This window comes from Hibiscus syriacus, unplaced genomic scaffold, assembly GCF_006381635.1.
Source record: "Hibiscus syriacus cultivar Baekdansim isolate YM2019G1 unplaced genomic scaffold, ASM638163v2 tig00116964_pilon, whole genome shotgun sequence".
NCBI classification, from domain to species: Eukaryota; Viridiplantae; Streptophyta; class Magnoliopsida; order Malvales; family Malvaceae; genus Hibiscus; species Hibiscus syriacus.
Window position 1 is genome coordinate 620,515 of NW_024063489.1, and position 26,771 is coordinate 647,285.

Here is a 26,771-nt window from a genome sequence, read left to right on the forward strand (position 1 = left end):
CTATGCGGTACTTAAATCTAAAACCTAAAAAAATAACAATAATTCTTTAATCATTGAGATCACTTAATTTATGTTATTATTTTAAATCTTAAATGAAACCCAATAGACATTGAAATTTTATTTATAAAATACTTTGTCATTGAAACAACTTTTCCTTTTTAATACTCACTGTATAAATAAAATATATAAACTAAACATCAACGTTGAACCACAAACCAAACTATAATAATTATTAATTCGTTTTGAGTTTTTTTAAAAAATTGTAGTTTTTTTTTATAAATGAGTATAATATAATATATGTATAATTATTCTTAATCATTTGACAATTAAATTTTCACATTTTTGTACACACAATACTTGAATTCAAGAGATAGCAATAAATATCTTAATCACTAAAATCATTTAATTACATTAAATAAATGTTATCATGTGTTACTAAGATCATTTAATTACATTAAATAAATGTTATCATATCTTATCATTTAAATTTTTGATTAAGTGATATCATCTGTTATAATAATTTAAAAATATATATTTGTAAATGATAATTAATACTATTCAAAAACTTTCTATTAATATTTACTTTTCAGACAAATGGATTGAACATAATTTTGGGTATAAAAGTAGCAGCTTATATTTAAAAATAATAATAATAACATTTTGGAGAAAGAAAAGTACAGTGGTAAAGATGATTTCATTCCAGTTGAACATAGAAGCAGTTCTTCACAAACTCTATCTCATATAATAACAACCCTTTGGGGTTTGGCGTAGTGAGTGTTCTTCGTTGGATAAAAAAAATGGACCGACGCTCAGACAGACAACGAATGTTCTGTCTAATTCAAGTTCCCTGCTTCTGCATTCTGCTCACCCTCCGGTATCACTGTTTCTTGAAGATCCATCTGACCTGCTTCAATAGAAACCCAACTAATTGATTATCAAATGAAGCCACCTTTTGCAAACAAACAACACTTGTATCTATCTACCATTCATTATTATACCTGGAGATAACTTATCCACAAACATTTAAAATCTACGTCAATTAAATAAAAGTCCTTTCGTTTTAATAGTGTTTAAACCAAGAAAACAAAATGTTACATATTTGACATATTCAATCTCCGATCAATCTAATCTGAAATTAGATTACGGATGAATGGGACAAGGGGAAAGTGGGGATGAATCGACCAATGACCATTCCATTCTGTCACATGCTAAAACACTATTCAGGATACTATATACAAATCAAATAGGTTTTAGGATGAAGAGAACAAAAACAAAACTGAACTGGCTGTCATGTGCAATTGAGCATAGCAAGTAGGTGTTTTCTAATGCTAGATAACGAGGCATATACAATAATTAATCTGGTGTAGATATATGCTTTGGATCAATCAGCTAATAGCCACGCAGAAAATGATAATCCCATGAATTCTCAGTATTCTCCGATGAGAAATGCAAAAGTGGCAGAACAAGCTTTCTTCCTCGTGAAGTTGAAGATCTTTAAAGAGAGAAAAAAACGTACCTAGCAAGGAAATAAGAGATGGGGCTTTTGGAAGTCCACTGGATCTCATGTCACTACCTGCAATGCATATCTAAATTCTAAGTCTACATCCCAATTCGTAACATGTGTAGCAACTTATGAAATCGTAAAATTACTGTATGTACAGCCGTCTTAAAATTCTCCGTATTTACAGTCATCATATTCATAACTGCGGTGTGAAAACCTGTCACAAGACAATATGACCACATACTTTCTCATCATCATGCATAAAGCAAACTCCAAGCAGTTCTAGCCTTTGCTGAAGATGAAGCATTAAGATTGGAAGTACAAAGGAAACTTCATGTAGCTTTAGCTACATGCAATTGATTTACATCAATCTTATGAATCCTACAAGACAATATTACTACATGGGAGTTACAAATCACTCTCAAGTAAGTCTGCATAAAGAAGTATACCTGAACTTTCAAGTGATTTATTGATATCTGATTTCTTAAAAGTAAATCCTATGAAATTGGTATCTTTTGATGTCAACATCTGCGCAAACAAAATAATAATAAAAAACAAAACACATAATTTCAGAATCAGTCTAATAAAATGCAGTGCCACAAACGCTTTCCTCAAAGAACACAAAAACTGGTTACCTTCCTCCAAGGTCCCACTTGTGGTATTGTGGAGGGAGGGATGTCAATCTACCAAAAAGCAAGAAATTGCAACATTAGTTTACAGAAAACGTATTAAAAAAACTATAAAGAAAGACGGAAGGAATTCCAAACTTTTATATAAAAAAAAACATGAAGGACCAACAAGAAAAAGTAATCAAAATTGTTTCACCCCCCTTTCAACCAAAATACAGCTACCTATTTATAGAAATTATTATATCCATCATTGAAAAAAAGGCTTTACTGAGTTAAAAGCATTCAAAATAAGAGATTAAGATTCCTAATTACTTTATTACCCCGCAAAAAAGTATGAATCAGATGCAGTAGCATTCAAAGTACTCACTTCAGGGAACTTCTCAAAATTTTGAGTGTCCAAGTCTCCAGTGACTGTTGGCTTATATGCAGCTTCAATTTCATAGAGTTTTTCCCACTGAACACCTCTGAACCATGGATGTGCCTGATAAATGCTCAACAGTTTAAAACTTAAAAAATATGAAGAACACTAACAAGCTCAAACCAAGAAAATAAACTGACTGATCCAATGCATAAATACTGCAGAAGCAGATGGTGCAACTAGTTTGTCAATCTGCATAATTAAGATCAAGCATGCTAGAGTATCTTGCAACAAAACCCGGTATAAGAAACATAAATGGAACTCTCTGGACTTTAATCTATAACACTTCTGATAATAAACATTTATGAATCATTGAAAGGACTAACCTTCAATTCTTCTACTCCTCTGGTGCCTAGACGTGTTTCAACATCACAAAGCAGGTGACAAATTAAATGCTTAGCCTCATCAGATATTTTTGGTTCCTCAGGGAATTTCAAGCAGGTTCTCCAATTAATTATCTGTGCAAATATAGAAAGATTATTATATAGTGAACAAAGGAGGCTAACAGAATAACTTATAATGAAAACTTGATGCCACCTTGCGGCATGTTATCCGAGGATCATCAGAACAAAATGGAGGATAGCCGACGAGCATCTCATACATGATTGCACCCAGAGACCACCAATCACACTCCATTCCATAACCCTTCTTTATTAGAACTTCAGGAGCCATGTAATCAAGAGTCCCGACAGTGGAATAAACCTGCAAAAGCCAGAAATTAGCTGTTACTGAATGAAAGTAACGTATATGATTAATGGATGTAAAATCAGAAAAATAGAAAGGTACTCAAATTAATGATTGTATGCAAGTAACTGCAGATAGATAAAGATAATACCAGTGCACGGCGATTTCGTTTCCACTGTTGCAGTTGTTCTTTTGGCATCAACCAAGGGGCTTTTCCAGAGCCCGACTGGATCGCAGCTTCATTGGCAGATTTCGTGGAAGTTAAATCTTCATCTTCCAACAAAATTGATGAATACTTTTCATCTAGGGGTTTACATAAGCCAAAATCTGAAAGCTTCAAATGCCCATTCCTATCTAGTATCAGGTTATCTGGTTTAATGTCCCTACAAAACATCATAGAGCATAAATACATGCAAAGAAACTATTCCAGTTTCAAGTATTTTAAGCATCTAATTATCCCCACGTTTTTCCTCCAGCACAAGAACAACGTATGAAAAACCTTGGGGCTAGCCAAGGTTATCCTCTCTCATTGATTAAAATGCACATACATTCAAGAAAATTGAGGTCCAGCTACTGAGCCACCCACATCGAAACACTCCACCCAGTAATTTTATAAACATGTTAACAAAATTCAATACCTATGAATATAGTTGTGTTGGTGAATTGAATGAATAGCCAAAATGCTCTCTGCTACATAGAAACGTGCAACATCTTCGGAAAGAATATCTTCTCTCATCAATAGTGTCATGATGTCACCACCAGGCAAATACTCCATAATAAGGTACAAGAAATCAGGATCTTGAAAAGAATAGAACATCTTTACAATGCACCGGCTATCAACCTCAGCAAGTAAATTTCTCTCAGATCGAACGTGTTCAACCTTGAAGAAAAATAAAGTGAAAAGTAAAGATAACGATTTAAACTTAATCTGTGGGTTTGTGTCATAATCCCAATAAAAATGCATGAGTTGGTTCCAGAAAGAGCCCAACCTTCTAAATCAAATGAGATTAAGATTTTTCTAAGATGAAGTGAGTAATTGCCAACTGCCTATTCATTGGACTGGAATGGAATCCAATCATACTATAGTACCCCAGAAAAAGAGGGTTGAAAGAAAGGAAGTAAGGCAATAACCATGCATATTCCTACATTAAAGGCATCAATAAAAAGGATGCCAGCATGCTTAGCGATCTTTGCATTCATATAACTAAACCGGCAATTAAAACATACAAAAGCAAACAAAGCTTGTGATAAAAGAAATTGATATAATCAACAAAGACAATTCTATTTCAAACTGTTGACTCTTTCCAATGGGTTACCTGTCCACGACTAAGCATCTCTGATTTCTTTAACTTCTTCATAGCAAAAATCTCTCCTGTACTTTTAGCACGACATAACCTGACCTGCATTTGTTACTATATACGGTAGTAATTATGAAGCCATTAGCCATATGATTATAGACATTATCAAATTCTTTTTTCAGCAGAATGGCGACAAGTCAAAACTGTCACTGAAAATCTGAACCAAGGATGAAGAGCATTGTTATAATAAACCTATAAAATATACCTCTCCAAATGCACCTTTTCCAATTACAGTCAATTGTTCGAAATCATCAATTCCGATTTTACGTCTTTGCAGCCGCATATATTCAGTTTCTCTCCTTTCCAAATTCCTCATCATCTCCTCGTGTTCCTCGATCGAAATCTGAGCTTCCTCAGCTCTCCTTTGCAGTGCTTGTCGTCTTAAAAGAGCAACAATCAATATCCAAATAAACTTACATTTGAATCCTCAAAAGCATTACAATATATTCCATCTAAGCCAGCCGTATACATTAATTAACATCATATTTTTCAATAATTACCTAAAGCAAAGGAATTCAACTAGAAAAACTATGCAATAAGAAAAAGAATAACAGAGCTCGTGGAAATTATAAATGCAAATGAAGTACGGAACAGAATTACCTTTCTTTACGATCTTGTAATCCTTGCAAATAGTTCTTGTAATGATTCTCAATAAACTGTTTGGCGGCTGCAGCTTTTTGCCTGGTTACCGGCGAAGAAACGGAGACATCTTGATCCAAATCTAAGCCTCGACCCGCTTTCAAATTCAAGGCTCCTAATCTCACCGTCCCATCTCCACCATCCATTCTCCTTAGAAAGTTCAAATCAGAGTTTTTTTTTCTTTACACCAAATACCAAGTTTCAACTTTCAATAAAAAAAATTAAGAAATAATAATCATTCCAAATACAAAGGAAAGAAAAAGCTGATAAATGAAGACTGTTTGGTGTCACAGTATCGAGGAGAGATCTAGGAGCTGTCACCTGTTATTTGTTTGTGAAAATGACTCAAAGAAAGGCAAAGCGATTTATAAATTGAAATTAAAAGAAAAAAGAGCTATACAAATTGCTAAGGCGTGTGCGGGTTCGCGCCAGAATTTTATAATTATAAATTTGTAAACGGCTTTGCATTGCAAGGCTGTCCTTCATCTGTTAAAACTGCTATTGTTTCTGTCTGTTTAGGCTTTTCGGAGGTTTAAAAAATAATAATATATTTTTCTCTTTTCGGGGTATTTATTTTGGGAATGGAGTGTAATCCACGCCATCCTTTTCCTATTAAGAACTGAATTTTCTATTTTAATTATATTTTAAAATTTCAGTCGAAAAAGGAAAAGGTGCGCGCAATTTGGTGTAGATTTTATGATCCGTGGGACTGTACAGTGTTGGCGAAGACGGATCTTACGTTTTTCTCGCGCGTGAATTGTACGCATTCTAAAAGTAAACAGTGGAAAGAAATTGATAAATTTTTATGGTGTGAGGGGTGTTTTCGTTGGTGGGTGAGAAGTGGGAAAACATGACAAAATGAGTTGAGCGGAGAAATGAATTCGCGTGGAGTGGAGGTCAATGAAGATTGATGTTGACGCGCGTGTGTTAAGCCAGCGGAAGGAACCGGGGGATGAATTTTTGGTATGATCAGATCCCGACTCGACATTCCGACATGGTCCTGGCTGATCTCTGACTCTGTCATGTTGTGTGTGCACGTCAAAATGCTTCAACTGAACAACAACAAGCCACGTGGTTTCCTAAATAGGCCAATCCTAAGATTTAATCAGCTAATATCATTTATTAAAATTATTTAGAAATGTATATCTTTCGAAATTATTTATAAAAAAGAATATTCATTTTGTCACATAAGATAATTTTTTTAAAAATGTGTGTGACAACCATTTTTCGTAAAACAATTCATTATTATTTATAAAATAGTTATGATTTTTATTTCGAAAGTTGGCGGATTTTGAATTGATTTGGATTAAATTGGATAGTCATTGTCGACCTTTGGGTTAGGTGTGTCGAATACCTAAAAACGTTTTTTTTAACAATTTTAAGAAAAACTATTTTTTAGACAAAAATCGGTTTGCGTTTACCAAATATTCGTTTTAAAAGAGTTCGGAAGTCGGTTACGCATAGGGTAGGATTAGCACCCCACAACGCCCAAAATTGGTACTATGTCGCTTACACTTTATCGTACCAGTGGAAATTATATATCGAATGTAAAGTTAAAATACGATCCGTTTATTGAAATGTAATTAATTTACTTCAAGTTAATTATTTAAAGAAAATCTTTTAATTCGATAAAAAATCTTGAAATTTGCAATCCTCCATCGGGAAAGCTATTTCAACTATTTTTCATTATTAAAGAATATTTTGTCCTTGTTGATTTAAAAAACGAATCAAACATAAATTAAGAATAGACATTTGCATAAAATAAACAAATTGATGTTTTGAAACATACATTGCATCATTTGAACAAAAATACATTAATTAGTAAAATAAACTCGATTCGATTTTATTTCAGGTTCCCATGTCGTTAAAATGCCATATCGGATCGCACCACTTCGAATAAGTGATGCTTTCCACGCTCATTTTACGCATACGTATTCTTAAAAAGATTCGAATATTTTATCAACAAATAAAAATACAATGAAACTAAATGTAGTTGAAAATATACAACATAAGACATTTACAGTAAATAAAGCTAATACTATTTATTTAATATGATGTAAAATAATTACATAATATGTAAAACATACATTCAATATAAGAAACTGAAATAAAAATAAATAAATATTACAAACCAAAGTAAAATGACCAAAAAATAAACACTTAGTAATTCCAAGGACCATAATAAAAAAATAGAAACTTGAAGGAATTAAACATATATTATAAATAGATCAGAACCACATTCAATATTTTAAACAAATAGAGGTACTAAAAATGACATTAACCCATAAATAATGTTTACATACTGAAATGAAATAACCCTAAACAACAAGGATCACACAATAATTAAACCGACTGCCAAATAGTACTAAAATAAAAGTTTTACATATATCATGATCAAAATCAAATATTAGCAAAAATACATAATACACGAAATTGATGACTAAATTGAAATAACCTCAAATATGGTGACCAAAGTTAAATATTGACAAGAATACACAATATAATAATAACATGACTAAAATATAAATACTAAAAAATAAGTGCTCGAAACCAAATAAAATAAAACTTCATTTAATGGCTTAATAATAAGATTACAAAAAACATGGGGACCAGAAAGGCTATTATCCCCTAAATAGAAAACACGGATGGGGTATGGACAAAACGACAGCGTTTTGGTTTGGGTATTTAAACCCAAATCGAGCCCTTTCTTCACTTATCTCTCATTTGCCTTCGTTTTTTAAAACAGAACACCTCATCGGGAAGAAAAGTTAGCCGTCACCGACGGTATTCACAGCGACGCCACGACGGAACACGACGACTGGAGCTAAGCAACCACCCTCAAAAGATGCCCCTTTCACCCTCAACCCGAAAATCGCCTCCACCTAGCCTAAGAAACACCCTAGCACCCTAGATCTAAAGGGTTTACCTTTCGAAAGACTTATAAAACGACGACCTTCTGGCTTCCAGATCTCCGAACCGAGGCGGGTATTTTCTCCTCTCTTCTCTCTTTTTCTTTTTCTTGTTATTTTTCTCTTTTTTCTTTAGTTATTTTCTCTGTGTTTTTTCTTCTATTTTTCCCTGAAACTCTCACTTTTTTTCCTTTCACCGAATAACTTTCTTCTATTCTCTTCTCTCTTTTTAACTTGATGCGTGTGATTGATCCATTTTTCTGCCCGAGGAGATTGATTAGTCCTTTTTTTTGGAATTGCTTTGGATATCTTTTTGACTTTTTATATGTTTTTTCACTGTTGGATGTTGATATATGACTGATGGATTTGTCACTGTTGGTACTACTCGAGGGATGAGCTCTGATCGCTCGGGAATCCTTCGGCAGCCGATTCACGCGCTGGTGGGACTGATCGGTGAACTCTACGTGCGGTTGAGGAAACTGGAACATCACTGGCGGCGGTGATTGATTAATTTAGGGTTTCAAAAACCCTAGGAATCGTGTCAGATACTGGGTCTTGGGTGGTTGCTGGATTGGGCTTCTATTATTGGGCTGGTTGGTTCTTGTATTTAGGGTGTTGGGTCACTTGTTGTTGGGTTGCTTGTAATCAAGCTTCAATTATTAAGCCTGCAAAATAAGTAACAGAATAATTAATAATAATAAATAATAGAAATAATTATAATATATATATATATTTTATAATATTTTTGTAGACCAGGACAAAAACGCGTGTCTACAATGGCTATCCCTTGTTCTCATATGTAATGGGGTAAGGGGTAGGTAAGATAGTAGGCTGCCCCCAACACTAGGTTGAGAGCAGCTTCCGTAGGAGACCTCCGAATTATGAAATGCCCTCCACGGGACTCGATCCCACGACCTCAAGGTTAAAAACCTTGTGGTCTACAATGTGTTTAAAAATATATATTTTTAATTTACATAATATAAGTAAAAGTTTTGATTTACATAAAAGATTAAATATAAATTTTATTTATGAAAAATTTAGAGAAATAAAAGTGATAAAGAATTATATAAAATTTAGAGTGAAATGTAAAAGGATAAGTTATAGTGTGTTTTATTAAAAAAAATTCTATTGAAATATTTATTAATTGCTAATAATAATTTTTGATGATTTTAATTTAAATATCGTTACATCTATTAATCTATCTTAGTGATAAAAGTGAATATTGTTCTCTCTAAAAGTTTTATGTTATCAGTGGATGAAAATAATTCTGAAGAGATACTATACTATAATCATTCTATAATATTTAAAAAATAATAATTTAATTACCATTTTAAAAGTAAATTAAAATGAACAGAAATTTACAATTATTTTTATACCTCCATAATTTTGTTTTGATACGATTATTTTTTTATATTAAAATTTCCGATTGCTTCTTGAAAAATATTTTTCAAAAAGTTGCACGTGCCTGAAAGATGCAGCTTAACCATATCAAAAGGCAGAGATAAATATTTTACTGAAAATTCATAGATGGAAAATCGATAGATAAAAATCTTTTAAAAGAAATGTTAAGTGCTAGGAATTACCAAGGCAAAGCCACCAAGTTTGAAGGTAGGTCCTGTCATGGCGAACCCTTTACAGTACTTTGAAAGGAAGACCTTCCCACGAGGGACAACAAAGAAAGCTGCTTGAATATCATCTCCATTTCAAGAGGCATCCGAGTAGTCATTAATGGAATCAATTTCCCTCGTGTTATTTGGCTTAAAACCAAAGATACTGGCCAAATGCCTAACAATAAATGTATTCCCATTAAATCCAACAGTTGTATCTGTTCTCAAACGTGTTTTCAATGTCCAACAAATGGTTGGAGGCGTGAGATTGTCATCATGGAAGTAAGACTTGCAGTGAAACCTGCTGATATGATTAGAGTTGACAATAACCATGGTACCAGCAAGAAAAGATAAAGAAAATGAGATCTTATTAAATAATCGGAAACAATATAGAAATAAATACACGATTGGAAACGAGTTAAGTCTTGCAGCTACGCAATTAAGACAGATTTTCCATCACTCTTATGGCACTTGAGATCATTGGTCGTCTGTCCCGGAGGACACAACAATTAAATGATCAGCTACAGTTGTACTGCTGCAGAGATCACAAACTATTTCCTTGTCTTCGTATATCATCGAAAATTATAGAAGAAGAAAATAATTCTTTTTGAGTTGTGTTTTAACCTAATAGGTTTACACGATATTTATAATAGTTTAACATGATGAACGACCTAATGAAGCATTGAAAAATTGAGAATCAAACAATTTCCAAAATTACTATCTTGGAACCTTTTAATATTTATCATTTTAATTTCAAAAACATGATTTTGAAGGGTATGTTCTATTTGAAGAAAATATTTTAAATCTGGGTTAATATATTCGTAAGTCCACGAAAAATTTGACTGGTTCGGACATTCGCGTTACCAACGTCGTGCGCGTATGCACATTTGCGAACCAATAATTGGTTTCAATTTCTCAATCATGTTTGAATCAATTTCTTATTCAAAGTTTTAAAAATATCGATTTTTTTCAACAAAATCTACATAAATGTCTCCTCAGTGATTCTCCCGCATGTCATCATTTATCAGGGTTCTGTGAAAGTAAATAAATGGAACATGTTTGATACTAAAAATTAATTTTAGGGTAAACTTAATTATTAGTCTTAAATAATTCTTTGGATGCAGCATTGACTTGTGGTTTGTCCATGGCTTCAGCAATAGTCCAAGCTGCATCATAAGCTCGCAGGGATTAAATGCTTGGGTCAGAATATTCTTCTTCTTCAGTGTATCTTGTCCCATTGTGCTTTCAGAATTTTGTTTTGAACCGCCGAAAAGACTTGGCAGAGACGACGAAACTGGTTCTGCAACCAGGTACACCTTGCATGTTATAAAGAGCTGAAGCATCAACAGAATCAAGGAGGCTGGCAATTTCTTCACTGTCGATCCATACATATCCGTTTTCCATCATTCCTAGTTGCTCAGCCTTCTCGAAAAGCAAGATAGCGAACTGTATAGACGATTGTGTCACTATGAAGACCCTGTTGCTTTTGCTCCTTAGCTTCCTATGAAGTTGTTCGATGGCACTATCTTGCTTTGAGACGGACGACTGAGGTAGAAAAGGTAGATGATCATCAATCTCTAACCAGGAAAGCAGAGTTATGAGTCCAGAATCAGTAGTAAATTACTGTCACTTTTCGTCATCGGAAGTTGTTTACAATGGCAACAATGCATTGTATGTAACGGCTTTGACCATTTGGACAAAAAAGGGTAACTGATTTTTCAATAATGTTAGAATCTATCGTTGGAATTTCTACTCTTTTATCTACGTATTTTCTACCGATACCTTTAGTTTTCTCCATTATTTTCTTCTTGTCATTTTCCAACCTCATTTAAATGTATGGAGGATCATCACTTGTAATTGTAATTATGGATTGGGTTTATGTTTTTGATAAGATCACGAAGAGTAGAAATGAATGAACTCTTATTAGTACAGTTTCTGCTGAATGGATTGACATTCTTAATTAATGCAACCCCACTCAATAGTCAAAGACGTGAGATTCCACCATTTTCTGTGCTGCTATTAGGGTGGTTATCAAGAAAGTCCATCACAAATTGAGCGGTTTTCGACTCGTACTCATTAAAAGAATTTGTAGCTCAATTCGACTCGTTGTTCATTAAGTTCATTAAAATTTTGTTTGACTCGTGCTCGTTAAAAATACTTGTTGCTCGACTTGACTCTTTGCTCGTTAAGTTTGTTGCTTGTTGCTCGTTAAGCTCACCGAAATTTTGACCTTTTTTAACTATAAGTAAAATCTACTAATATATACCATTTAGAGCTTAATATAAACATAACTTAACAAATTTAACAAAAAATTGTTAACACGGTGTATAAAGTAATTTCAAAGTCTAAATTTCAAAGTAACAATCCATAGATATACCAAACTAACATATTAAAACCAAATAACAATCCACAAATAAATCAAACTAACATATCAAAAACAAAATTGAAAAAAAAAGTTCAACAACACATAATCAATCCTAAAAATAAAGAAATCAACATCTCTTCACTCAGTGGCAAATCCAAAAATATTTTTTTAGGGTAGACACATGTATTAATAATATAAATCTTTTGTATGGCGCATACACAATTAAAATTTCAGGGTAGATATCATCAATAATAAAATAAATAATTAGCACAAAAAATTTCAGATTTCACTTGAAGTAAACGTACGTTCGCCATTGCTTCACTTCATTTATTGTTTCTTGCAATCACCAAACTATAAAGTTATAAAAAAAATTATAAAAAAAGTTAACGAAATTATCGAGTCGAATTGGACTTATTCGACTCAATTTATTAAGATTTTGAATCGAATTTCGATTGAGTTAACTTAAATCAAATTTTAACCAAATATTAACCAAGTCGAATTAGAACTATTGAACTCATTAATCAACCCTAGCTGCTCTCTCAACAAATAAACACGGCCGTGTGCAGACATATGCTTTATGTGCACTTTGTACTATAATTAATTTCCCCCTACCAATGGAGGACAAATGTCTTACTCAACAATCCAACATCCCTAGTCTGGAGGACTGAATTAGAAAGGTGTTTTTTTTCTTCATTCACTAAAATTAGGTGAAATCTTTCTAGAGCTTCTGTTTTAGGTTACTATTGTCATTGTTCTTTTATCTTTTCTCATCAGCCGTCGCGCGTTTCCCTTTACTTCATTTGGCAACCCACAACTCGGGAAACAAAGCAGATGAGTATGAGATTATTATAAAATAATATTTTTTTAAAAAAATAATTAATTAATAAACATCATATAAATATAATTATTTAAATTATAATATTTAAAGAGATTAATATTTTTTTATTATTAAGATCACTTGATGAGTTCTTACGACTTGTTTTTACTTGACATATATGAACATTTAATTCTTGAAAAAAAAAAAAAACTCATTATTTCAGAAATAATATTTTTATTTTATTATTACTTGAATCCATTTGATTTTTTTAAAGAATCTATTAAATATTATTATTAACTGAATAAAAATTACAATTTTAATCGTGTATTAACTTCTTCCGTGAGCCAGATGTAAAATATAGTAATCATAGAATATCTTATTAGTTTTTATTTAGTATTTTCTTTAAAGAATTATAAAAAATAATAGTTTTTTACTTTATTAAATAGTATATTAACCTATCCTTTGTTTGCATGTTCATAAAATTCAACGCTTTATCACGTGTATGAAAAGGCCGCCAAATATGTACTGAAAAGAAATATTGGTTAGGTGGAGTGATGAAATGTATTATGTAACAAGCATTCTGATTCTGAATAATAATAATAATAATAAGTATTTTATATATATTTTTAAAAAAATAAATGATCAGACAAGCCGATGAAAAACCATAAACATCACGTTTAGACCAAAGTACCCCTAATTCAACGCTTGTTCATTGTAGTTCTTGGGCATTTATCCCTTGTCGGCGCTATCCAACCAAAAATCCCACTACAATCCAAAACAATAAAAGCCCAACCCACCATCACCCGTCCCTTAGAACGCAACGTGGACGGTTCATATCATCCCCTTTTTAAATTCTTATTGGCCAGATCCGGACGTCTCAATCCTCCTACCCCTTTTCTATTGGTCCACGTCTCCCTTATCAGCTGGCCCACACAAATTATTTAAAAGTTAAAAGAAAAGAGAACAAAAGGACACTTGGCGCTTCCGCGAAAGCCATTGGTCGCGAAAGAAGACGGAACTAAACGCTGTCCAAAGACGCAACCAGAAGCACAAAAATATAAAGGTGAAAATAAATTCTAAAAAATTTTAAAAAAATCTCTCTCTCTCTCTTGCTTATCTCTGTAGCTCCTGCCCATTCTTCTCTTTGCTGTGATCCACTTTTTAAATTTTATTTTATAGGTTTTCATTTGTTTAAAAATTTGTTTTTTTAATAAAAATACTACTTTTGACTTTTTTGTTCTCCCTTCAATTATGTGGCCTCTTAAATTGTTCGGCTCAGAGAAAAAATTTATGTTTTCCTTATCTCAGATCTTCAACTTTCTGATTGTTTGAGAGCTTGTATTTTCTTGAGGTGTTGCCAACACTTAAAAGAACATAACAGAAAAGAGTTGGTTTTTACATCCCGTTTTTATGCTATTTTCTTTTCTTCTATGTTTGTGTTTTTGTTTTTCTTAGTTGAAAAACTCCTGTATAGATCTTGATTTTTAGTTTCTTTTCTTTTTTTTATCTTTGCAAATGTGAACTTCACAATTATTGAAATATATGAACTTCAAATTGTGTGGGATTTTATCTGTTTTGCTTGCGTTGAAGTTATACAGCAAAGGACTATCTGTACATATATATTTAGGACAAAAGTTTCTTGACACTGTTTTATACAGATTTGAATGGGGACTAACATGAACTTCAAGAACTTTGGAAGTAACCACCCGCCGTCAGCTGACGGCGGCGAGAATAAAACGCCGGGGAATAACCCGTTAATTAGGCAGTCATCAATCTATTCTTTAACCTTTGATGAGTTTCAAAGCACTATGGGTGGAATAGGAAAAGATTTCGGGTCGATTAACATGGATGAGCTGTTGAGGAACATTTGGAGTGCTGAAGAAACTCAAACAATGGCTTCTTCTGGTGGCGCCCTAGAGGGAAATGGGGGGTTACAAAGGCAAGGGTCCTTGACTTTACCAAGAACACTTAGCCAGAAAAACTGTTGACGAAGTCTGGAAAGATATTTCAAGGGAGTATTCATTTGGGAAAGACGGTATTGGAACCGGAGGCACTAATAATATGCCACAAAGGCAGCAGACTTTAGGAGAGATGACTTTGGAGGAGTTTTTGGTGAGAGCCGGTGTGGTAAGAGAAGATTCTCAATTGGCTGGGAAGGTTAACAATGGTGGATTCTTTGGTGGGAATAATACCGTTTTAGAAATCGGATTTCAACAAGGTGGTAAAGGTCCAAATTGATGGGAAATAGTATTCCTGAAGGTGGTAATCATATTGGTATCCAGGCTTCCAATTTGCCTTCCAACGTTAATGGAGTTAGATCGAACCACCACCAGTTGGCTCAGCACCACCACCAACAACAACAACCAATTTTTCCTAAGCAAACTGGTGTGGTATATGGAGCACAAATGCCTTTACAAAGTGGTGGTCAGTTGGGGAATCCCGGAATTCGGGTGGAATTCATGGGATTGGGGATCAGGGAATAAGTAACGTTCTGATTCAGGCCGGTGGGAGGGGGATGGTCGGATTAGGAGGGCCACTCGCCGTTGCAACCGGATCGCCTGTGAATCAGCTTTCGTCGGATGGGATTGGAAGAGCAGTGGAGACACTTCCTCAGTTTCCCCAGTTCCTTATGTTTTTAATGGAAGCTTGAGGGGTAGGAAATACAGTGGGGTGGAAAAGGCTGCTGAGAGGAGACAAAGGAGAATGATAAAGAACAGAGAATCAGCTGCAAGATCACGAGCTCGTAGCAGGTGAATAACTTGTTGATTTACTCAAATTTGTCTAATCTTCCTTCTTCACAGCTCTTAGTTCATCATTGTGTAAAGTCAGGTAATTTGGAATATGCTTTTTGTCTTATGTCAACTGAATATATGCAAATGCTATCAGTCTGCTCATTTGATCATTCTTTTCTGGCTACTGAATGAAGCTTCTGTTTTAATTTGTTATAACATTATCAATCACAACAGTTCTATCCCATGGTAACTTTTAACTAGTGAAATTATTGTTGTTTTGGTCCCGAATATGTGCTTTGATCTTTCTTATGGATTTTGGCTTCTCTGCTAGGCTTATACAATGGAATTGGAAGCAGAAGTTGCAAAGCTAAAAGAGGAGAACCAAGAATTGAGGAAGAAACGCGTAAGTTCTTCATCTTCTTCGTTTGTACACCATATTACTTATTGTTGCCTTCTGGTAAACAGATGCTTACATTCTTATTGTCTGTACTTCTGGTTACTGCAGGCAGAGCTCATGGAGATGCAGAAAAAAGAGGTAAAGAGAAGCTGTCTGTGTTTTCCTCCTGTAGCATCATTATATACTTGCACTATGTACTCTCTAGTTGACTACTTTGTTTAGAAGCATTCTTAAGTGCACAATCCAATCAAACTAGAACAACATTGAAAAGAAATTTCAACTCACATGAGCTGTAAATTATTAACTCCATCCCCCCCTTTTTTCCCTATTGACTGTTATAACTAAATTTATATTAGAATGTTCAACATTCTAAATCAAGTTCCAATTGGTTGATGGCCGCAGGTCATTGAGACGAACACGCCACAAGGAGCTAAGAAACGATGCTTGCGAAGAACTCAGACTGGTCCGTGGTGAAAGTTAAGGGTTTGAACCTGGTTTTAATCATGCGTGGCAGGTGGTTTTGTATACGGTTAGATAGGTGTCAATGATAGTTGTTCTCTCTTTTAAGATTTGGAGAAATGGATTCGTGTAGTGTATCATAAGAATCTTCCAATATTTGTAACTTGCTTCTGTTTTTATTATTGAGATAGTGGCTCATTTAGTTGCACCATATATGTAAATTTCTGAGCATCTCAAGAGTTTGCCCATCATCACCATTAATTGAACTATTTATTGTGCTTACTTTTACCATGATTCATTTACACAATTTGGTTCTCAAGTAAATTGATATTTTGAATATTTGATAGCGCTATGCTCGTGCACTTTTACCCTCTCAACCATCAATCTCTCAGTAAACATAACCAACAAAATGCATCCTTAGGCCGTTGATTGGCTCAACTAAGAGAAATACATGCCACGAAATTAAAAGGAAAACATAAATCAGCATACAGCTCAGGTAACATGCCCGTTCATTTATCGACGTAAACCAATGAAAACAGCAGGGGCCTCCACTCCCTAGTTCGTCATCCAATATCAACGCAACTCATGAATCAATACCTGAGCTCCTTAGCCTATTCATTTCCTTTTTAAGTTTAGCAATATAGATAACCAGATCCATGGCAGCCTTACTTATCTTTACGAGTAGAACCACTGTAATAGTTACACAAAATGTTCATTCTGGTTCCCTTATGCTCAAAGATTCATCTCCAAGCTTCTTCCTCTCTGGCAGCTAAGCAAAATAATATCATAATCTTCATTTCTAGAAAGGATAGCCAGTAGAGCATTCCATGTCCTTCCAGGATATCATTTTCCGACGATCCCTCCCCCTGAATGATCTCGCGAGAAGTCTACCACTAACAGGTTTACACAATCCAACATCAATCACAGAACTAGTGTTCTTCTCAGAAGATGGACTCCCCTCGTCCGTGTAATAGTCAAACAACATAGCAAGACAGTAGACTTGATGTGATAATGTATATTTTCATCATCTGGGGGTACCATCTTTAACATATGAAGATTTACTACACGATGCAACCAGAATAAGAATTTGTTGCACATGTTTGGGAAAGATAGTAGTAACAGTAGGCTCTCCGGAGATGCAATTTAAAGAAGTTTAGAGAATACTAAGAAATTGGTGGAACTCGACCATCAAGCTCACCACTGTTACCACTAGAACAACAGAGCTAACACTACTCTACATTTATTAAACTTTTTATCAGTTCCCGTAATTCTATGTTTCATGTAATGATATTCCTGGAGAAAATAAAACAAACCGCCATCAATTATTGTGAGATTCCTAATTCAGAAATACTACTTGGCACTTGCTTACCTCAGCTTCCATAGCACGGACTTCATTGTGCCACCCAGAATTGTCATTCTCAGAAGAATTTTCTCCGGGAGAGGAGTAAAGATTCACTGAAAACAAAGGAGGCCTAAGAGGGTACTCCATACTGATCTTAATCTGCAACAGTTCAACTTGGTGTCAAGTTTCCATATTTAATGAACATAATAAAAGAAAAGAAAGTAACCATCGACACCTTGGCTTCTAGTGTCATATTCTGCCCACTTGTGTCCGTTTTCCTTGTTAAAAGAAGAATAAATTCCTTGTTACCATAGTCAACCCATGTTTTTTCAACTATTTCATAGCATTGAGTAGAAGAGTTTTCAGTCTCTGTCTCAGGAGGCTCGTCCAGTTCACTGTCCATGTCTAGCATTAAGACAGAATCATCATGTTTTTTGAAACTCGATAATTTTCCCTTACCAGCTGGGGACAAAATGCTCTTTGAAACCAAAGCCAGCTGCTTGGAATGGCTAAGATTAGATCCCTTTAGTGGATTATGTTCAGCTTTAGTTGTGGCAGATGGAACTGAAAGCAAAGGTGGAAGCTCCCCGTCTTCCCTAAAACCCTCCAGCTCTTCCTTTGTGATACCAGATCTTCCATCCATATCACTCATAGGTTCTTGAACTGGTTCTGTGTCAATAATAGGTTGAGATGATGAATCCTTATTGACTTTGGATCCTACAGATGACCAACTATGCAAACTGCACAAGGGAACATGCAAGGCCCATGGAACACTTTTACAATTCAGAGCAGGCCATTTAAGCTTCATAAGTGAATCAAGCTGTTCCCTGTAATTCAGTGAAAGAATTCCAGATTTTCAACAAAAAAAAGCTTACCATACTGAAGACAAAACAAGCTAAAGGGCAGTTCAACATGGAAAAAACAAATATATTCCAACACAGAAGTTGCATTTAGGGCAGAGAGAATTTTTTTTTAATAAAAACAAAAAATATGGACTTTATATCATAAACACACTGTGGAATTCACTCCTATTTGCTTTCTTATTGTTTTCTTCAAGATCCAAACTCCAATCATACAGGACAGTGACTCACGCAAGAGCCAGCTCAGCTTTTATCCGTGACCGGATTCTTTGAACGACTGTCTGCACTCGGTTTTGCTGGCGATACAATGCAAGACCAGAGATAACAGCATCACTTTTGATTTCATTGTTTGAAGCTTCATGGCTATTAAGCAATGGTGAAACCTCAGGTAAGAAATCAATTCCAGCCAAATGCTGGGCCCACTTAAATGGACGTGAAGTTCTCTTTTCATCAAATGTAGCACCATCACCAATGAAGAGCTTGACTGACTGCAATATAATTCAAACAGTTATTATTACATAAAATGGAAAACTTAACAACAAAGTCAAGGTGACGGTGGAAACAAGGCACATAATAGCCATCATACACAAACCTGGTGAGGCAGATCCAGGCCAGTGTCATCAGGAAATAAATTGCAGAGGATGTTATACTCGGGTCCTTCAGTTGATCCCTCAATCCCACAAAACAACATTCAACTTTAACAGATATTCAAACTTCAAAGTCATGAGTTTTGTGGATCCAGGATCAGATGCCTCATCATCATATATGTTAAGCACAACTTTCAGAGGATGAACTTGATAGACTCCCGCCTGGTCAATAGCCTCCTCACAAGGAACCCTCTTTGGCCGTTTCCTCCTCCTCTGTCCATCATCTTCCTCGTCTGGTACATCATCCTCCAACCTTGAGCTCTCTACACTAGTAGATAAACCTAGTAATAAAAAAATATCAGTACTCAATTCAAGTTTCTAGTGAAAAGACAAAAAAATGATTCAAGTAATTTGCTAGCTCAGGGCAGGTTAGAGACCGAGTTAAGAAGATAAAAAAGTACAATACAAATCAAAATTATCATAAAGAAAATTCTTTGCATAAATAAACAGCTTCAGTTACACTAACCCTCCTGGGAGTTTAAAACAAACACACAAAGTTAATTTTAATAGTAACCACTTTTTTCAACTTGATGTTTATGTCGATTCGTACTAGGCTAATAGCCTACTTGTCCATTGTATGGTATGAAGGGTATAACTTTAAAAAATATCTAAGAGCTATCAACTATTGCACTATGCATACAACCAGAAGGAAGACCTACATCACTCACCATCTTTGTTTGCTTGTTGGCTGGAAAAGGTCTGAGCATCCTTCATACTTCCTATAATCTCCAGATCAATATCTTCACCAAATGCTTCCTTCTGGGCATAAACTGTGAGTAAATCACATAGAGTGGAGGTGGAAGAAGTTCAGCCGAATGATGCTGCTTCAGTTTCTTTGTATGCAAAACACCAATGATTCTGAACAGGCAACGATGCTTCTTAAGGGACTTAAGGTGTGATGGCAGACTTGATAGAAACTCTTCCGATTGCTATCGTCTCCAAAAGGCTTTCTTTCGTTGTTCCAACTTTTCTTGAAGTTTGCATAGCTCTTTCCTCTGAGACATCATATCATACATAGGCTTAGCAATGCATTTTTACCCTAATTCTTTTAATAATTATATACTGTCCTAAACACAAGGTCTTGAAAAGATTTAAAAATTCGCGTAAAATAAAAAATATTATAAAGAAAATAATATTTTTATCCATTAAACTTAGATTTAGTCAGTAATTTACCTGGAATAATTCATAATTAAGCCTCTTAAGCATCAAATTATGTGAGCTATCATCAGACAAATTTGAACTCTTAATATCTTCAGGAGCGTCGCGAAAAAAAACTCCTCCTCAGGTACAAGCTCGATATCAGGATTCTTGGATTTGAAATCCTTACAAGTTTTTATAGCTTTCAAATAATGACTCTTCTCGTACATTAAATTGTGAAGCTGCAGCGTCGTAAAATCCACGGGCGCCTTCACACGTTCTGTCTCGCTTTCACTTTGTCTTCCTCCAACAAGACACTACGATTCACCTGAAAGAAAAAACCAATGAAATCAAAACAGAGATTTCAGTTTCATTTTTTTCCTTTCGATTAATAAACAGATATGCAACAATGCAAGAGAGAACCTGTCTGAGATTGACGAAGTGAAGGAACATTTGGGTAACTGTTCTCTGAGTTCAGATTTTGGTTGTTTTCCTTTTTGACTGAGAGGATTTTGGCGGCGACCTCTTCAACCGAGGCTTTGGTTTCTTTAAGCATATCGTAAGGAGATTTCTCGGGCTTCCGCGGAGTAGCTGATGACTGTGATCTCACTTCCACCGCCATTTCCTCATCTATCTCTCCGTCCTCCATCTTCTTGCTTCCTCTATCTGCTTCAGTTTTGGCTAAAACAACAAACCCCAAGCAAGATGGCTACAACTTCGATTTGGTTGGAAATTGGAATAGCGACCCGCTCGTCTTGTTTCGGCCCTTCTTTCTTTCATTGCGACAGAGTTATGGTATGTTAAAACTAGCGCTCATAGCCCAACTTTCAAGCCCAGTATTCTAAACATGACCAAGATCGGCTTGAGAGAGTCGAGAATCCATCAGCTAAATGGTCCATGACACGAAGTGCTTTATGCCTTAACATACCCAACACAGACTGCAAGAGCACTGGGATGCTTGCAGATTTGATCTCGTAGATTCTATTACGGCTTCGAAAGAACTACACGTTTGTTCCAATTAAAGGAAACTATAAATCTAGATGAATCAAATTGAAACTTGCTAATGTAAGGCTGAGTAATTATTCTAACAAACGATGACCAAAGGCATTTTCCCAAAGGCATTTATGGAAACTCTGTCATAAACTCTTCTATTTTTCTTCTTCTTCTTCAATCTAGCTATATTCCTACAATATTTTCCTCATATAACCGATAAACTATAATTGCAGCCTTAAGAAGCTAGAAGTTAGAATTAATGATTCATTTCGGTTTACCTTCATTCTTCTTCAATTCAATTCTTCAATTCAATGGAACACTAAAAACAACTAAAAACACAAGTATAGCTGACTAATCAAATTCACATTTAGGCCTTACTGAACCTCCGTGAAGTTTCTGTTTCTATCGTGTAAAATTTGGTCGCACAATAACAGCTTGAAAAGCCCTTCCCTTGCATTCCCATAAAATCCAATGCGTTGCGACTCTCAGATCATTTTCTAAGCTTTCCGTACTTGTTTTGATTAAGAACATTTCGACAAATATGTAGTCTAATTCAAAAATAAAAATAGTGAAAATTTATTTGGTATCTAACTTTTTAAAATAAGGATAAACAAATAGTTACTAAATAATTAAATTAAAATATAACTATTAAAAAAAATTCATTACATAAATTTAACACGTGAGTTATGTAAATATAAAACAATAAAGTTGATAACGAATTTCATAATACAAAAAATATTTTAGTTTATAATAAAAATTATAATAATAATGCATATTGGACATTAATTAAATTTTAAAAATAAAAAAAGTTTTTATTGTAAATAAAAGCACACAAAAGTGCCATTAAAATAGAAAAATATGTTTAGTGGTATTTGAGACCCTCAAACTTTAAAAAAAAATAGTGTAGTTGTAACACCCCTAACCCGTATTCAACCCGAATATGAGTTCGGGGTGTCACATTGACTTTTCAAACTTTTCCACATGAAGAAAAACAAGGAAATTTTAAACTTTCATTAAAACAAAATACGTTAATTTACATAAAAGAGATCACAAAATACAAAATCGACCAGAACATTCGTAATTAACAACTTATTACATGCCAACGCTCTATACACAACCCAAAATACCTACTTTGTCAATTACTTCTGATCTGATCTTTTAGTAGTGATGCTATTCTTGCCACTTCTAGTATTGCTCTTCTTGTTTCCTGGTACCTACGTGTAAATCACTTACACGTTAAGTCATAGACTTAGTGAGGCAATAAATAAACATATAGCTATAGATTCATGAATATGCATTCTTACCATTTGATTATAACATTTCAATATGCATGTATATATTTCACTATAACCGATATAATCATGTCATGTACATATGAAACTTATTTTTCTTGTATCACTTTCACCTTACTTTATCTTTCAATTGCCCATGTACATTATTGAGAACAGAGGTATTTGAGTACATTGAGGTTGTGCACAAATGTTGTCACCACAGCTCAATAAATTCCATTATGGGGCACCGAACATTTGTTCAGTATTTATCCTGAAGGACCACTATGTCCCGAAGGACCACTGGATACGTCCCGATGGACTAATATACCCTTGACTCTTGGCATGCCAACTATACCTATAGCTCTCGTATCATATAACATGGGTTTTAATATGAATACATTTCTCATTTCATATCTCTTTCATCACTTTTCATATAAACCCATAATCTTTTCCATTATTTTACATATCTGGATTATATTCTCTGGCGATGATATTCGTTCATTCAATGTCATATGAACATATAATGAATTATGCATGCAATCACTATTACAATAGTATCTGTATGCATATACATGGGTATGGAATCATTAATTCAACTATCAGAGATAGACTTATCACAAGTCTTGTCTCTATACACTTTAACTATAAAATCCACTCACATTAGCCTAGTTTTGATTCGATTCTAATTCTTCGATTGTTCTGGAATAAGATTACGCTCTAAATCTATATAGTAATACATTGATACTTATCAGCATACGAATTGATATATTCTAAACTATTAATCCTTAGGCTAAAATAAAGTTATTTCCATCTCTTACTGAGGGTATGCATCGATGCACTACACCATGTATCGATGCATCCCTTGACGGGTGCATCGATGCACTACCCATACATCGGTGCATAAATCATATTCGATGTTTGTATTTTAAGCAGGTGCATCGATGCACTCCTTATGCATCGATGCATTAATGGCATTCGATGTTCATTTAATTTAAATGAGTGCATCGATACACTCCATGTACATCGATGCACCTTCAACAAATTCTGGGATTTTCTCTTGATGCATCGGTACACTTTGAATGTGCACCAATGCACTATGCCCAGAATTCATTTCTTGAACCCGAATACTTATCCACTTCAGCTTAAATCTTTCATGTTTCATCCCCTTTTATATTCTTAACTTCAGTACACATACTTAAACCAATCTATACTCATTTATTTCATCTTAAAGCTCAGAATCCTATCCTCCTTGTGAAATCCAAGAATTATACCAACTTTGCAACATGATTTAATTCCACTTCTAACCCTTAATATATCTTAACTAGATTGATGACAAGTCAAATTTAACTTCCAATTCTATATATGAACTCTATTCCAAAATTTCATTCAAGAACCTCTAATCTTTAATCTCTTCTAACTCCATCATCCTTTGATTTTAAGATAACCTAAACTTTCCTTAAGCTTGGTTATCATCTAATAATCAAAACCCAATCTTGAATTTAACAAGAAACTCAATAATCATAAAACTCACCTTTGTTTTGCTTTATACGTACAAGGAAGAAAGAAGAAGAAAAGAACTATGGAAGCCTTTGTGTTCTCCCCTCTTCAACCTACGTGGATACATATATAACTCTTCTTTTCTTATTTTCATAGAAATGACCTCTTTGCCCTTCTATTCCTTCTTCCTTTCAATTCAAATCCATACAATAATTTATAAATAAATCTTTATACTATTCAATCATTATATTTTAATTACCAAATTATGAGACTTTACAATTTAGTCACTAACCCGGTATTGAGGATGTTACAAATCTCCCCCTTAAGAAAATACATCCTCGAATTTTCATTACGCAAAGAGATAGGGGTGCTTAATCCTCATGTCCTCTTCACGCTCCCATGTTTGTTTCTCTACTTTTTGATTCCTCCACAAGACTTTAACCAAATGAATAGTCTTGTTTCTTAGTTGTTTAACCTCGTGAACTAGTATTGAATAGGTTCATCTTAATAAGTCAAATTTGTTGAACCTCGATCTCTTTAGTATTCACGATATGAGATGGATCAGATTGATACTTCCGAAGCATTGAGACATGAAAGACATTGTGTATCTTTTCTATTTTAGATGGAAAAGCTAGCTGATATGCTACTGGTCCTACTCTCTTAATAATCTCATAGGGTCCAATGAACCGATGACTCAATTTTCCTTTACGTCCAAATCTCATAACCTTCTTCCAAGGAGAAACTTTATGAAACACTTTGTCTCTAACTTGATATTTTATTTTCTTTCTCTTTAAATATGCATACGATTTCTGTCTATCAGCTGCTGTTTTGATGATACTCTGAATCACTTGAATTTTTTCTTTCATTTTCTGAATTAACTCGGGACCAATAATTCCTTTATCATTAAGCTCAAACCAATTCAAGGGCGTACGACATCTTCTTCCATAAAGAGCTTCATAGGGAGCCATTTTGATGCTTGACTGATAACTATTGTTATATACAAATTCAGCAAGTGGCAAATACCTTTCCCACGATCCTTTGAATTTGATTACGCAAGCTCTAAGCATATCCTCCAGAATTTGGATAGTTCGCTCAGATTGTCCATCGGTCTGAGGATGAAATGTTGTACTAAAGTTCAACCGAGTTCCCAACGCTCTATGTAATGATTTCCAAAATCTCGATGTGAATCTAGGATCCCGATCAGAAATTATAGAAACATGTATACCATGTAAACGTATAATTTCTCTAACATATAGATCGACATATTTATCCATGGAGAAATCAGTTCGCATCGGGATAAAATGGGATGACTTAGTCAATCTATCTACAATTACCCAGATTGAATCCCTTTTGTTCGGAGTTAAAGGTAACCCCATCACAAAATCCATTATTATTTTCTCCCATTTACACTGAGGAATTAATATTGATTGTAATAGTCCCGACGGAACCTGATGATCAACTTTAACTTGTTGACAAGTCATATACTTTGATACAAATACTGTAATGTATTTCTTCATTCCAGGCCACCAATATCGACTCTTGAGGTCCATATACATTTTGTTTCCTCCTGGGTGCATCGTTAATGGACTACAATGAGCTTCTATTAATAAATCATTCATTAACTCATCATTATTTGGAATCACTAATCTCTCTTGATAATACAAGTTCCCATCCAACTTGATTTCATAATCATTTAGCTCTTCATTCTTAAATTGTTGCAATTTCTTCAAACATATTTCATCTTTTCTTTGCAATTCATTAATTCGATCCAGCCATGATGGCTTGAGAGCCAATTCTGCACAAATTGCACCGTCTCCGCCAAATGATAGTTTGGCATCCAAAGCTCGTAAGGCTGCAAACGTGTTTCTACTTAAGGCATCCGCTACCACATTCGCTTTCCCTGGATGAAAATCGATCACTACATCATAATCCTTGAGAAATTCCACTCATCTTCTCTGTCTTAAATTCAACTCTTTCTGAGTCATCAAATACTTTAAACTCTTATGATCCGTATACAAGTAGCACTTTTCACCATAAAAGTAGTGACGCCAGATCTTAAGAGCAAACACTACTGTCGCAATCTCCAGATCGTGTGTAGGATAATTCTTTTCGTGTGGTTTTAATTACCTCGAAGCATAGACCACTACTTTTCCCTCTTGCATTAACACGCATTGCAAACCGTTATGAGACGCATCACTGTACACTACAAAGTTCTTGTCAGACTCGGGTTGAATCAACACTGGGCTTCTGTCAAAATCTTCTTTAACCTTTTAAAACTCTCTTGACATTCGTGGGTCCACAAAAATTTTATCTCCTTTTTTAACAACTTAGTTAAGGGTAATGCTATTATGGAAAAGTTTTTAACAAACCTTCGATAATAACCAGCTAATCCCAGATAACTTCTAACTTCCGATACATTCTTTGGAACTTCTCACTCCAGAATAGCTTTAATCTTTTGAGGATCCACACGAACTCCTTCTGCAGAAATTACATGTCCATGGAATGTCAC

At 34.5% G+C, this 26,771-nt stretch overlaps 1 protein-coding gene and 3 pseudogenes across 1 annotated transcript; 1 reads left to right on the plus strand and 3 right to left on the minus strand.

Annotated features, from left to right (window-relative positions):
• Nucleotides 1–620: 620 nt before the first annotated feature.
• On the minus strand, nucleotides 621–5,643 carry LOC120190876 (serine/threonine-protein kinase tricornered-like). Its single transcript, XM_039193917.1, has 12 exons — nucleotides 5,191–5,643; nucleotides 4,796–4,970; nucleotides 4,549–4,632; nucleotides 3,871–4,112; nucleotides 3,384–3,615; nucleotides 3,086–3,250; nucleotides 2,875–3,006; nucleotides 2,498–2,611; nucleotides 2,137–2,184; nucleotides 1,951–2,029; nucleotides 1,517–1,573; nucleotides 621–904 (listed from the first exon to the last, which is right to left on the minus strand). Exons 1-12 carry the CDS (start codon nucleotides 5,373–5,375, stop codon nucleotides 834–836), a joined length of 1,584 nt encoding a protein of 527 aa, XP_039049848.1. The 5' UTR covers nucleotides 5,376–5,643; the 3' UTR covers nucleotides 621–833.
• A 5,191-nt stretch (nucleotides 5,644–10,834) lies between these two features.
• On the minus strand, nucleotides 10,835–12,424 carry LOC120190911 (annotated as a pseudogene).
• A 1,798-nt stretch (nucleotides 12,425–14,222) lies between these two features.
• Nucleotides 14,223–16,769, plus strand: LOC120191080 (annotated as a pseudogene).
• A 518-nt stretch (nucleotides 16,770–17,287) lies between these two features.
• LOC120191062 lies at nucleotides 17,288–21,231 on the minus strand (annotated as a pseudogene).
• Nucleotides 21,232–26,771: the final 5,540 nt, after the last annotated feature.

Excerpts from the sequence above, each read along its gene's own strand:
- LOC120190876 (XM_039193917.1), bottom strand. The coding sequence starts at position 5,375 with ATGGATGGTGGAGATGGGACGGTGAGATTAGGAGCCTTGAATTTGAAA. Across the intron at positions 4,113-4,548 it reads AGATGCTTAGTCGTGGACAG|GTTGAACACGTTCGATCTGA; the intron begins GTAACCCATTGG and ends TTTTTCTTCAAG. Across the intron at positions 905-1,516 it reads ATCTCTTATTTCCTTGCTAG|GTCAGATGGATCTTCAAGAA; the intron begins GTACGTTTTTTT and ends CTATTGAAGCAG.